General features: G+C 41.6%; 1 protein-coding gene across 2 annotated transcripts in view; it reads left to right on the top strand.

Moving 5' to 3' along the window:
• LOC143172078 (netrin receptor DCC-like) overlaps positions 1-14,394 on the top strand; it is a 575,708-nt gene that overhangs the window by 388,411 nt on the left and 172,903 nt on the right. For both annotated transcript variants that reach the window (XM_076361323.1, XM_076361322.1), the window contains exon 8: positions 9,038-9,194. In XM_076361323.1, the coding sequence (XP_076217438.1) occupies positions 9,038-9,194 (157 nt within the window). The remainder of the gene's footprint in view (positions 1-9,037; positions 9,195-14,394) is intronic.

Raw genomic sequence — 14,394 nt, 5'->3', positions numbered from 1 at the left:
GCTATTGTTCGGTGGGTCGGAGATGGCTGACTAGATTAACTGACCAGCATTTCCTCAGGGAGCATTTGCGGGTGATTGAATTTCTTGCAATCAACAGCCCATTGCCCCTCGCCCCCCCATTTTTCTTGGTGACTAATTGATGATGACAGATGTCACCTGCACGGTGACGCCAGCCCTGCCTTCACAGCTCCAAGGGGGAGAGTGATAGCGCTTCTCTGAACACGAGAGCTGATCAGTGGTGGGTTTGCCCATTGGTTTTTTAATTTTTTTTACAGTGCAGTGTCAGTTAATTAATAAGATCTCTTCACTGCATGAACGTAAGCAGCCATTAAGGCCATATTTGCCATTGATTTTTTTTTCTTGCAAATGTGAATAGCAATTTTCTCAGCTGTAAAAGGAAAGAAATGGAATATAATATGCAGACAGATGTGCATACCGGCGTGCCTGTCTCTCACATGCAGGGGAAGAGAGAAGCACATGCACATACCAGCCTGTCCGAGTCTCCCCTTGGAGAACTCCTGGCCAAGCTGTGTCCAAAACAAGCTCAGGTATGAAAACAGAAATATCTCAGATTTACTGCAGTTAAAGAAATGATATGGAAGTAGTTTGTATCATTTATAGGTGACTTTTTAAAATAAAATAGTGGGTAGTGGCTGTGCCTGTGCTAATAGTGCTGTTGCTGTGCTGGCACAGCAGTGATGGGCGTGTGGATGTAGCATGTGTCCGTGGAGGGCTGCAGCTGCCAGCCTGGGGAACACCAGCTCTCCAAAAGTAACTGAAACCACTAAAATGTCTCCTTTTCTGGTGGAGAAACACCTGGAACTTTGCTGGAATAGTGGTGCCAGGCAGCTCTTCACACCCAGCGTCCTTAGACCTTGGTCAGCAGGACTTCATCTTCATTGCCTTGACCCAGCCTGGTTTTTTGCATAGAGTAGCTCTTAGGTGACAATAGTTAATGATCTGAGAAAAATAAAATCGCTTCCTTCTAACTCTGACCGAGCAGCTTTACCGTGACAATGCAAATACTATCATCCCCACAGATGCTCTCCTCCTTTCGGCCCCTGCGCAAAGCTCTGTGCCTTGCCTTTCCTGCTTACGTCCTGCTACAGGTTCAAATAATTACTCTTAACTCCCCGAAGGGGCCACAGTTGTACAAGGTATTGTTTTGCACATTTAACAGCAGGTAAGTGTCCGGGTTGCAACTTCCTTAAAATAGCTTTCAGTATAACCATTGGCCAAAACTGCCCTGGATTAATAGGAATTATGGGGTCTTGTAGTTCTGTATTGCACTGCTGAATTTCAAAGTAAACACAGACAGCACATCTTTTGACTCTTATAGGAGATCCAGGCAAATTATATTTTAACCTGTGCTATTCCTTTGATAGTTATTGTAGCCGCCTTTGGCCTGACCTTATCCTTTTGCCTCTCTGACCACCTGACGTGTGCTCTTCCATGGACTTTCCTCCTGGCCTCTCTTCTTGCTCCCCACCCCAGCATACCTCAGCTTTCAGATCTTGCAGTGGGCATCCCGTTTCCCAGACATTTATCCTTCTCTTGTCTTCCATATGCTTTGTCACCCCTTCAGGCTCTCTCCCCCGTGGAAGACGAGGAAAAAATGAAAGCTGTTGACTCTTCTCTGGGAGAAGTGAAGGTGCAATGTGGTCGTCTTCTCCGTCTGTCTTCCCTCCAGTGCCTGTCCATGCACAAAGCAGGGCTGGAGGTTGAAAGAGTAAATGTTTGACGGATGTTCGTCTTGGTTTTCCACCTGCTGCTGCAAGGTGGTCAGACGTTGCAGTGATGAGCGGAGACTAAAACCCTAGAAAAGTACGGCTGTATTGCAGGTGTAGGCTAGAGGGCAGTTCAGACGTCCTGAGTTTCACAGGGACGGGGAAGGGTGTGTTGGTGCTGGGTTTTGTGGTGTGGCCCTCCAGGCATTTTTCCTTCACTAACTGCGGTTGCAGCTGCAGAGTCTCGTGCTCCATCCTGGGGACAGATCCTGTGTGCTCCTCTGTGAGCATGAGCAACACCTCCCTATCAAGAGGAGTGTGTAGGAGGAGATAAACTGGCTTGCCTTTCGTGGAGGTGTCCCTGTTTACTAGTTTGAGATCACGCCGTTTAGCAGATAACTAGCCTCCTTCCTCCCTCTATCACAACTCAGCAATTAAGCTGTTATCCTTACGTGCATCTCTCTTGCTTGTATTTGAGAAAATGAGGCTGGAGAGAACAGAGAAGCACTAGTGTGTATTTAGCTTCTGATGTGGTTGTTACTGCATAGGGTGGAACTATCAAAATCTCCCTGGTCTCCGTGAGGTTTTGTATTTCAGATACGTACGTGCTGTTTCCAAAGCGCTATTGGCCTAATCCTGCGAGGTGCTGAGTCAGGAGTGAATTCCTCGTACAGTAGCATCAGGCGTTGTTGACACACATGAACTTCAGTGATTTATAGCAAGGTTCGTAATGTCATAAAAGAGGCATAATGAAAATTAGTACTGCATGACTTGTTTCTAAGAACATCATTATGGCACCAAGTAATAATGAATTACTGTGCAAGAAGCCAGAAGGGAGGAAGTACGTATGGCAACGAGGACAGATCTTTTATTTGGTAAATTAGTATTGCTGCATATGGGCTGAAAATCTCTAAACATATGCTGATGTACCCTGACACCCTGGCATGTGCTCCGTGTCGTTGGTAAAACCTGATGCGTGTGAACACATCAAATGTAGATGCGTGCACTTGCATACGAGCTGTGCCAACGTGATCTCTGCTGGCATTTGGAGGATGGATTTGAGCACGCAACGCCTGAAGGAATGCTTTTTGAATGCGATGCTTTGAAACTGTGTTGTATGATTATTCGTCTGGATAAAAACCGGAGAGGCCAAATTTTGTAAATGGTCCCCAGGAAAGGTAATAGAAGTTGTTTGTGCGGAAAAGAGCATTTCGTTTGACCGTAAGTAACGAGCTACCAGTAACTTGTCCAATCTGACACTTACTTGAGACAGTAAATTACACCTATTCCATATCTCTGTAAAGGTCATCTGATAGAACATCTGCTTTTTTCCTAGGTGTTGGAAACAAGACCAAAATTTAATTATTTAATGACCAGACCAAAACACCGCATTTCATTTGGTTCTTGTTTCTCCATTGCACCAATTGTCACCCATTTAATCACTTAATGTGGGATGATGAGAGCTCGTGGATCCATGTCCCAGGGCTTTCCCGGGGAATGTCTTCCTGCTGCAGGTTAGCGTTGGGTTTTAGAAGCGGCATGGAGGATGGGTGATGAAATCCATCATTTCATCATGAAATTTCAGATGAAATTTTTAACTGCCTGCGTGAAATGCAGAATTTTTCCTTGTGTTCCCCTCTCAAGGCATGTACTAGATGGTTTAACATCAGTGGTGCCTCCAGACAGATGGGCTTCAGGCCCCAGGACCCCTGCGCCAAAGGATATGCCGAAACCAGGTTCTTTAGTGGCACAAACCCTCTGTCCTTGGCTGTTTTCCTCGATCTGAAGGAAAACAGGTCTTGATTACCATCCCAACCTGCTCGTGGGTGTATCTGGAATGTGTAAGTCGTGAATTGCCTTGATATTCTGAGTTTGTCTAATGAATCTTCCAGTGTTAAAGTAACTCTGTGTAAAAATACAGCTCCTCTCATCTGCTGATCTCGGTGCGGTCTGTTAAATTAGAAACAATTTGTGATGTGTTACGAATTTAATATAATTGCAAATTCATATTTGTGTGATAGCCAGTGCAAGGTAAAATTAGGCAACTCATGCTCTACATCCCAACTTTATGTTTTGTTTAGAGTTGTTCTATTTATTTTCCTAATGTACATGAATATTGATTTTTTTTTTTTAAAGAATATAAGAATTTTTTTTTAATCCCCTTTCTAAAGTTAGTAAAAATTTTAATTAAAGTTTTTATTCCATCATTGCCATGTGGGTGACAACTGTGGGTCTGTAACCGTCTCTGAGGCTTCCCCCCAGGAATCGCTGTCGGCCCCTCGGCTTCCTGAGCTGCCCGCAGTTCTGCCATTTAATGGCATAGCCCCCTTAAAATAAAAGGGCATTCTGTAAAATGAAATGGGAATAATTCTTTCCAAAGTGCCTACATTCTAAAAAATGACGAATCCACCAAAATTGGTGTCTATTACAGATCATCTTCTTTAAGGATATTTTACTGGAAGAGTGCCTCGCTTTTTCAGGTCCTAGGTGTTACGTATGCAGCACCTCTTGAGTTACAGATATTCCTGCAGCGAGCTCTTTTCGCGCTTATAACTTTCACAGTTTGCTCTATGGAAGGTGTAAGATGGGTCAAAAAGGTTCTGGGGAAAAAAAAAAAAAGAAAAAAAAGACTAAACTCTCTGAATGCGGGAGTGTAACAAAAGACTGGATTGACCAGGTTATGGCTGTACTGAGCAACAGCAGACAACAAGCACGTATTTGATGTTATTTCTGGAATTAAAATTCCATGTAAATTGCTTTTCCTTTTAACACTGAGGATTTGGAGACGAGAAGAGATTCATGTTCTTTTGTCATGCTTGAAATTCGTGCTGTACAAATAACTGATTTAAGGTGCTAAACCCAAGGAAAATATTGCAGGGAAGAGTCTTGAATTAATCTACAAGGTTTATATTTTAACTTGAATAAAACATCTTGTTTTTTCTGAAATGAAATGCTTAGCTTAAACCCTGAGTGTTCCTTTTATGTTTAAATACTTTCAGTGAAATTTTCCAAAGTCTTTTAAAATGGAAATAGATAAAAAATTCATCTCGATATTAAAAAAAATTCAAATCAAGGAATTGAAGTAGTCATTAGAAGGCATAAAAAATATTTTGAAGTAGTGTCTTAGCTGAAAAATTTCATTTGATGTCTTGAAATGTCATTTTGGCATCAGGGTACGTGGGATATTTAGGGAAAGTGTGATTTGCAGCAGGAGGCTGAAGATTGTAAGTGTGATAGTTTTCTCATTTTTGCTGAAAAAGTATCGAGTTTCAAATCTTATCGGCAAGCTCTAATTGTGACAGTATTTTAAAAGTATAGATAGCCTATAGTAGATGTTCTTATTTTAACAGACTCTAAGTGTAAAACTGGCAATTGCTTGAATAGCCTTCGCTTAGGTAAGGTTATAATTTGAAAAAAAATACTAAATGGGTAATGTCATGACCATTAACCACTTTCTGGGAGATACAGACAGTTCCTATATATAGCCCAATCTCTCTCTGTAGTAATTTATCCCCCTGAAAAATGAATATAATTTTTAATTTAGGCGTGTGGCAACGTGGTATGTGTATAACAGGCTTAAATGTTCTATGTGAATTAAACACGAGTAACTAAAAAAAGGCAAATTTTAATTGCTTTTAAAGCAGAAAAGTCAAATTCATCTTTATCAGTTCAGAACTTGGTACTCAATGCAGATTACCAGGACAGCTTTTAGATCAATATTACTGATATCCAAGAGCAACATTTTCTGTATGCACAGTAACTTCTCAACTTATTTTTCCATCTTAAACTTAAAACTTCTTTCCTTAAACTTTCCTTAAACTTCTTTCCCTTTTCTGTCAACTTGGTAAATATGTAGGGGGAAAAAGAAAAGCAAATTAATATTTTTTTTGTACAGAGGTACAAAAACTGTGCTGAGGTCTGGGGGTGCGTGTGTGTATATCTATATATAAAAATATATATAAAAAGTCCCTGTGAGCACTCAGGTGAGAATGAGATGTTTTATAACTTGGATTTAGAGGATTTGCACCCATGTCTTTTACCAGGAGAGGCTCATGAATAAACCCATGCCATCTATTGCCACCTCTGCTTAGCAATAATAATGTTATATCTTCTTGATACCAAATCCCTTGTGGGATATAATTACAATTTGGTTTTTTTTTTTTTTCATTCTTTCATCATCTCTTCTTGTATATCCCACATAAGCTTTTGCTGGTCTCTAAAAACACCGTTTAAAGGGTAGGCAGCTGCTGCTAATAGGATCTCCTCCCTACCTGCTGGCAGACACTTACATATATGTTAAAAACCCAAACAAAACCAAAAAACAAACCAACCTATGAAAAGTATTAAAAAACCCCCGAACACCTTGTCTCTTTGAACTAGGTCTCCTATTCCTATTATTTTTAATTACAGACAGCCCATGACTGCTGTGTATGGGAAGCAGTGGTGAAATGGGATGTCACGCACGATGTTTTGCCTTTAGTTGTTTTAAAACCCCATAAATCGTTGGCCTTGCGCATGTTTTATAACTGGTCTGTATCTTACAAATAAAAGCTGTAAACAAGCTGGTCCTGAACACCTGCATCAAGCATATTTCTACATTTTTGAAGAACTTTTGCTTTAGGAGTGCAAGGATGGGTCCTACTGGCAAAATAATAATAATAATAAGGTCACAAAACTCACGGCTGACTCTGCATTATAAAGAATGGGGGATTTGGTTCTGGATTTGAGGTGCTCCATTTGGCTTCCTAAATGGAAACAGGAAGATCGGTTCCTATCAGGCCTATATTCAGACCTCCTCTGTTGATTGTATAGTCATTTACATATGTGGAAAATGAATCAAACAGTCCAGTTTTATGCTCGCTTTGTACAGAGGTAGATGATTATTCACACTGCCACGAGAGCAGAGAAAGATGCACTTTGCAAGGAGTTAATATGAACCACACCAGGCTAAAATCAGAGCCTGTCAGACTCTGATGAAGATGGTTTAACCAGTGGTGGATTGATCTTGTGTAGTCATATGAAAGGTTGAAGGATTTCAGACATTACTTGCTGAGATAATTTCAGGTTATATGTCTCTCTATATTGTACTGTTGTACTGTATATGTTTGCTATTCACTGTTAGCAACAATAAAAGTGAAATTGCTTTTGTCAGTGATAGCTCTACAGAGTTTACTGAAAGCCAGAGTAAAACACATGCTTAGTGGACTGGAGCTTCAGTCCCAGTCTTGCTGCTTTTCACCTCAATTTTTCACTATTATTTTCATAAGCTGACACCTAGCAGGTCAGCCGCCGCCACGTTCACGGGCATGAGCTCACGAAGGGTACGGATTCACCTCCAGATTTTATTCAGCGTGTTTAAAGGTAGATCCCCTTGTTTGGTAGTTTGAGTAGCTCTTTGGGCTCCATCATCTGTGTTAGCTAGATGTCCTCATTTTCTATGGGGGGAGCTTAGACACCCGTATATATGTAGTCACGTACTTGTAGTCACCTAAATGTACATGTCTGGACTTGGGGCTGATCATAGTGCAAGTTTCTGAATACTAAATGGGTTTTGATGGAAGAGAAGTGCCAGACTGCTGTGCTCCACCAGGAGGATGGCTCTTTGGTGGAGGAACCACGGACCGGGGTGTTTTGTGGTGGAACTCAAGAGTTTCTACAGACCCTCAGGTGCCAAAATAGTTAATAACGGGGCTTTTTCTGAATTGCTGTGTTTGATTTAAGTACCAGAACTCAACTGAAAAAGCCTTGTAGGTTTGTCCGTGTGTTTTTATCCAGTCATGCCCATGGTACTTCTCTAGAGATGTTTACCTACCGCAGCCCTTCTTAGAAGAAGACAACACACTTACGCTTGTAATACATGAGTCAACATATAGAATAGACCAGAAGCCCAAATCTGCTTGCTCTGACCGTGAAGCAAAATAGTTGCGTCGTCATAATATAAGTGTACACAGAATTATACTTTAGTCTTGTGTTTGCACATTATTTAGATCAGTGGCCCGTGACTAAGGACGCTAAACACAACCTCAGTGCAAATAATGGATCACAACTTTGCAGCTAAAGGAGCTGAGACTATGGCTCGATATTTTCTTTCATCACATCATTACTCTGGAAATGCCACTGGGAAATTCCTTAATTCCCTCTGGTTTTGGATTGATGACAATAAATAAGGGGTAATAATATTTGTTATTAATAATAGCAATATTCATGGTTTTTAATGATAATTTAGGGATAATATAAGAAAATGCTAAGCTAGTATTCAGTGAACGTCATGCTTTTTACATAAAGCTATTCTTCATAAGCTGTTTAGATAATACAACGCTGTTAATGATCTCACAGTAAATTAATGCTACTAATATAGTTCACAGTATATGCATGGGCACTGACCAAAAAAGATTTGCAATAATGAAAAAAATAAGTTGCTTTTTGGTTCGATGCCAATGGTGAAAACCTGCTTTTCAGGGCTGGTGTGGCCTGTGAAATCAGACCTTATACATCATGTTGGCCTTCAGAGAAGATGACTGTGGATGCTTCGTAAGATGCATGTGCTAAATTAGGAGGTAGCTGATCACCTAAATTATTTAAAAAAAAAAAAGAAAATTTTTTTTTTACATTTATGTTTATGGGCCAGCTTTCACATGGACTTGGTGGGCAACAACCAAACTCTTAAACCCTGTAAAGAGTTTATCAAGTTTAAATGTTCTAAAATTAATTTTACCACTTGAATCTGCAGTTTAGACATTTCTGGATTTTGCACATAGACTGAGCACTTTTCCATGGGGACCGGTGTTAATATGAAGTGTCACTGTCTGTTTTCTTTTCATTTTATCCCACTTTGATGCAATTATCTAATAAGTCGTGTGCTGAAGCACCCTACTTAAGTTTCTGCTCTTCCCAGACCAGTCGGTTTGTAGGCTTCAGGCTTTGAGTGGTCAGTCCGTGGTTGTTCGTGAGGTTAAATACTTCTGCTGCTTGGGGCGCAAGAGACAAAACCAGTGAAATAGGAGCGAACAAAGGAACATATCACACTGATCGCTCGTGCAAGAAATAATTTCCAAGTATCCCAAGGAAGTAGCCTACTCTAGTTTTGCATGTTGCTGTTCAATTTAGAGGATGGTGTATTTTTAGGTGTGATTTTACTGTTAGTTTTTTTCTCTCTCTTTCATCCCCTGTCACTTTATTCACGCTTATTCCGTGCCACCTTGGCCCTTTATTCCGTACCACCTCAGTCGTGGCCACCACAGCACCTCCCGCCCACCCCGACACCCCCGTGCCACCGGTCTCTCTGACTGACTCCTCTCCTTCCCCTCCAGCTGTCCCAAGTTCCAGTGTCCTCCCCTCTGCCCCCCGAGATGTGGTCCCTGTTTTGGTCTCCAGCCGATTTGTCCGTCTCAGCTGGCGCCCACCCGCAGAAGCCAGAGGCAGCGTCCAGACGTACACGGTCTTCTTCTCCAGGGATGGCGTCAACAGGTAGGCGTCAACAGACCACGGGTCTCCTCTGGACGGGGGGATGGTCCTAACGTCTTTACAACTATCTTCCAAATGGTTCTCAGCCTTGTGTTCTTCGTCCCGTGGTAAAAGAAGTGTGAGGCTAGAAATGCCTTTTGTTGCTGTATATTTTTATAGACATCGTATCAACATTTATATAACAGTGCTCATTGCCTTGGTATGAAGGACCATTTGTGTTGACAGCGACGTCTATGGATCTCACCTCCACCAGCTATTACTTGACCGTCTAACATAAGGTATTGTTAGCTCCATATTTTGCCTTTCATCTTCCTCTGAAGACACAGGCTCGAGTGTTCTTTGCATCGCTGGCAGAAGTGAATTCGTTGAGCCCATATCAGCCGGAGAGGAGGACTGCTTTTAGAGCCGTGCAAACGGTGTAAGGCCTTGAAAACGGCTAGGGAGTGGGTTGTGAAGACTTTACATGATTGCAAACCCAGTGGAGCAGCCTGGGCTGTTCTGGCCATGGGGATTAGAGCTGCACAGCAGATAGCTCTTTTGTGATAATGGCCCTATAGATTGTTTGGTGTTTGCATGATTCTTCATCGTATATGCTCATTTCACACTCCAAAAGGTACTGCATATTTACCTGGTTTTTGTTTTCTTTTCCTAACTTCGTAAATGATTTTATGCCTGAGGATAATCTTGGGTTTTTCTCTTCTTGTACATCATTATGAAGAACTCACTTGACGTATCCTGTCCTGTATTTCACTGCACTTATGATATACTTCAGCTACTGGCTGGTGACTAGTACTTGTGTGTGTGCTGATGGCAGCTCAGCTTCTGAGGGGACTTGAAACGGAATCTATATCTAATTGAAAAATGAGTGGATGTACATTGGATTCATGAGAGCTAAAGAAGGTGGGACCCAGCAGTTATCAGTGAGCTCCCCTTTGCCGCAGCGGGGGCTTATCCTTCATCCAAAAGGGCTCAGTCTTGCAGGCAAAATTTCCTGCCCCTGCCTGGACATTCACAAGCTTCTCATCTTAATCTCCAACAACGTCCAGCTTTCCTTTATAGCCATATATGTTGGGTTTTATTTGTTTCAAAGCTTGTAGGCATTGATAGCTACAGCAGTGGTACCTGCTGCAAGAGGCAGGTATCCTAAATAGAAACGTGTGTCTGTCTCGTCCAGCTGAGCAGCCTCGAAAGGATGCAACACCCAAAGCACTTGGGATAAGAGTGTGAAACGCACCCTCCCTCTGTAACAGAAAGCTCTTAAATTCAAGTTGGCATTTCTGAGGCCGGTGCTGGAGGCAAGCGTCTTCTGCAGCAGGGTGTCACTTGTGGGATAAACGGCACGTAGGCAGGGGGGAGGGTTTGTGGTGAAAACATGGGGTGGGAGCCAGGCTTGTTGGGTTTGGTTCACAGGTCAGACACGGGCATCTCACCTTCCACAACCCCCCCCGAGCCTGACTGAGCAGAGAGGAGTGACAGGAGCAGAGCGAGACAGATGGGGCAGAGGTTCAGAGTTCAGATCTCCATCCTGCCTCAGGTCGAGTCTCCAGTTGTGACCAGTTTGTATGAAATGAGAACGACACCTCAGCGGAGCGTCAGGAAGGGGATATATTGAAGGTCGTAAGGCGCTCAGGGAAGGTATCAATCGCCCCTAGAAAAGTAACTGATGCAGAAGGAGCGATGAATGAGTTCAGTGGGGGAAGTGAAGATGCTCAGCAGCTCCCTCGTTGCTCCCAGAGTGGGTACCAACCCGGGGTTCACACGGCTGAATCAAATGTTTTTGCACATATGGGACTTAACGTTTGTCTGCAGCCACCGCCACCGGTAGCAGTGGAACAGGGCGCTGTTGTAATCACGTCTCATTTGTTTTGACTCTGTCTTAAAAACATCAGAGTTGCCACACACGGCCGGATTGAAGCATATTCTGACTCAGCCTTTTAGTTTAGCAGTGAAGAGAAAATACTAATATGAGGCCTTTAAATAGTGGTGTTTCTGAGGTTAAAAAAGATGTAAAAAGAGCTCACCCCAGATTCCCTTACACTTCAAAATAATTTTCTTCCAGAATTTCCATGGTGTGCTGCTCAAAGTCCTGGGTACCAGAAGGATGCCTTAGTCCCACTCCCAACTAAATGCGTCCCTAGTTAGAGAGTCTCCTGCAGAAGACTGCGGGCTCTGTGTTAAAATAACTAAACAAATAAATAGATAAAATAAAAATTCCACTATGCTCCCTCCAGCAAGAGACTCAAAATACCACCTGTGGTTTAAAACTTTTGACTATGCACCTCCCAGTTCAGTGCAGTGAGCAGCACTCGTAGTTCTGCAAACTTTCAAGCAAACAGCCGGAGAAAATTAACATAGTTTTCCTTTAAAAGCTTCCATGGGATTTTTGAATTATTTATTGTTTACACGTTATTTTTACAAAAGAGCTGTTTTTCTGTTTGCAAAAATAAATATTGGATTTGACATTAACCTCAGGGATGCAAAGGAATTGTCAGAGAAATTACTGTAAGTCTGGAGTAAGGCGACCTTCCCGGGTTCGAGAGCAGGGAGGATTTGCCTGACAGACAGCTGGCAGCACCACCAAGGCCGACGCAACACAGAGGGCACACGGCCATTTCAGGGACTGTCCGGAAAAATAGTCTCCCGTGTTTTGAACTCTCATAAGGGTTTTTTGGCTTAGCCCTTTCAAACAAACCTCTTTTGGAAGTGATTGCACTTACTGCCGTAGAGTAATCACCAGAGCCCTTCTGATGGGATGCTTCTTTAATCTTCGTGCTAGGCATCCTGCGTGGGATCAAATGGTTTTGCTTGCTGATAAGGATGATTGGAAAGAGCACTTAAAGGTAAAAGGCAAGCGTCTCAGAAAAGGCTAAAACAAACCTTAAATCTATTAGGAAATAAGTAAACAGTCAACCAATACACTTGCACTCAGGGAAGTTTCTGGTTGAGATAAAAGTTCAGATTTAGAATGATATATTCTATATGATGTAGTCTATAACATTTGCTGATAATAGCAGACTGGATGAAAAAATGAGCAGAAATAGAGGATTTCATGTATAGCATTATTAGATACGTAACACTATACATTTGATTGTGCTTATTTTCTGTTAAAATATAGTGAAATATAACAGTAGAATATAACGCGTGAATTTTGATGGATGTCACTCGTCAAGGTATACACGTGTACGCACGCACATAGACTGTAAAAATCCATCCTGCCATACAGGAGAACTGTTCCAGAAGAGAAAGGAGCTATTTTAGGTTTCACTTGATGTTAGAAGCTCACTGAAAAAGAAAAAAAACCAACTCTTTTCTGCCCAAGTAATAAGGTTACCCAAAAGATTAAAAACGCAGAGTTCACCAATGTGTAATGGGTAAATCTTTGCCTTTTTGATTGGTTTCCCATTTGACTGCTGGGACGCTGCCCAGGTGGTGAGCTCTTGGGAGCGGGCCGTCCCTGTGTGCTGCGCGGGCGGAGGTGCTGCATCATCTCCGGCACCTCTCACATCCACATGCTGTTGAAACTGTAGTTTTAATTCCTTTTTTTTTTTTTTTTTTAAATCCATCTCCATCTTTAAACCCCCTCCGAACCAACAGCATTTGTGTCTGGCTGTTGCCCACGTTTACCTGCAAACTGATTTAGAGCAGCGATTTTTTGTTCTGAGCATTTGCAAAATGAGCCACATTCGATATTTCACTCCACAGGCAGGTTCAAGTTTTGATCCGATTTTGATGTTCGGATTTGCTCTCAGCCTCACTGTTTGCTCCCTCTTCTCGTCTGTCTCTGCTGGTTTGCTTCTCAATGAGCAAGCATTGATTCGCGCAGGCATTTGGTATTTATGCGGTAGCGTGTTAGTCACCGCAAAGAAAGAGACGTTTATTTTTGCCGATTTGCTCTTGATCTATCTCTAAACCAAAAAATAACTCCTCAGATGTAATCTCAAGACATATTTAATTACCTGTGCATAGTTTTAAATGAATTCTGTCTTCCCGGTGAGAATTTATGTCACTATTTTAAAAATTTAATTTACAATAAAAAATTCACTGTATTTATTTATAAACAATGAGAAATATTTGCACAGTAATACATTTCTGTTTAGCATTTTAGATGAGACACAGAGCCCAAAAATACCATTCAGTTTTTGATTGCAACCTTTGAAATGTCAAGTTGCTTAAATGATGGGTCCTGATTTCTAGCTATCCTTCTTTTTTAACTGGCTGTTAGCAAACATTTTTCCCAATAAATGAAATTAAACGCTCTGATCTTAAAAGAAATAAAAAAAGAAGAAGAAGAAGAAAATGGCCCTGGAAACCAGCAGTATTACAGCTGAATGCAAAACCCTTTGACGAAGGATGCTTTTGCAAGATTGGGACCAGTTTTATTTTTAGTCAAACATTCACTAGACCTTGTTTTCAGTAACAAATTGATAAACGCATAGATAGCCGCAACAAGCTAATAGATCTCCGAGTTTAGCTTCCTGCATGTTGCAGACTGAAGAAATGAGTCAAGGGACCACTTAGTTGAAACAAAAACTTATATTTGATTAAAGCCTGTCTTCAGAATTCAGCTGAAGTTCTAAAGTATCATTCCCAGATGATCTATTTACATTAGTTTTGAGGTTTGCTTATTATAATCAAGGACTTTATATTATTTTGTGGGAGAATGATAATGGGAGATAAAAAAAGAACTCGAGGTAGTAAAAGTCCGTCCATTTTAAAATTAATAGTATTCATTTCACAGCAAGGAGCATTAACATGACTTGTCTTACTTGAAGTAACTAATTAGGTGTTTGAAACATTATAAAAGCATTTGTTACACACCTAAGAGATATATGGGAATTGTAATTATCTTTTTTTACGTGCTGATGCCATAATGTAACATGATCTTTAGTCACTGGAAATTACATGTCGAAGCCTCCATTTTACAAGAAAGTGGATGACTTTAGTCAAGGTCTTTTATTTTTAGACTGTAATTTATGGCCAAGATGGGTTTGGGGGGAAAAAAACCCAACCCAAATGTAAAGGTGCCTGATTCAAGGATGTTTGGTGCTTTTTAGATTATCCCTGCGTTGCTGTAGCATCTGTAGCGCATTAACCCCTTGCCGGTAAGCAGGAGCGCACGATGGACTTTTGCACGTGGGTGACGCTCGTCTCGCCTAACTTCAGCCTGAGCGCGTGCCAGCGGGGCAGGTCACTGGAGCTCAAG

This window comes from Aptenodytes patagonicus, chromosome W, assembly GCF_965638725.1.
Source record: "Aptenodytes patagonicus chromosome W, bAptPat1.pri.cur, whole genome shotgun sequence".
Classification (NCBI taxonomy): Eukaryota; Metazoa; Chordata; class Aves; order Sphenisciformes; family Spheniscidae; genus Aptenodytes; species Aptenodytes patagonicus.
This window is presented reverse-complemented; position numbering and strand designations above follow the sequence as displayed.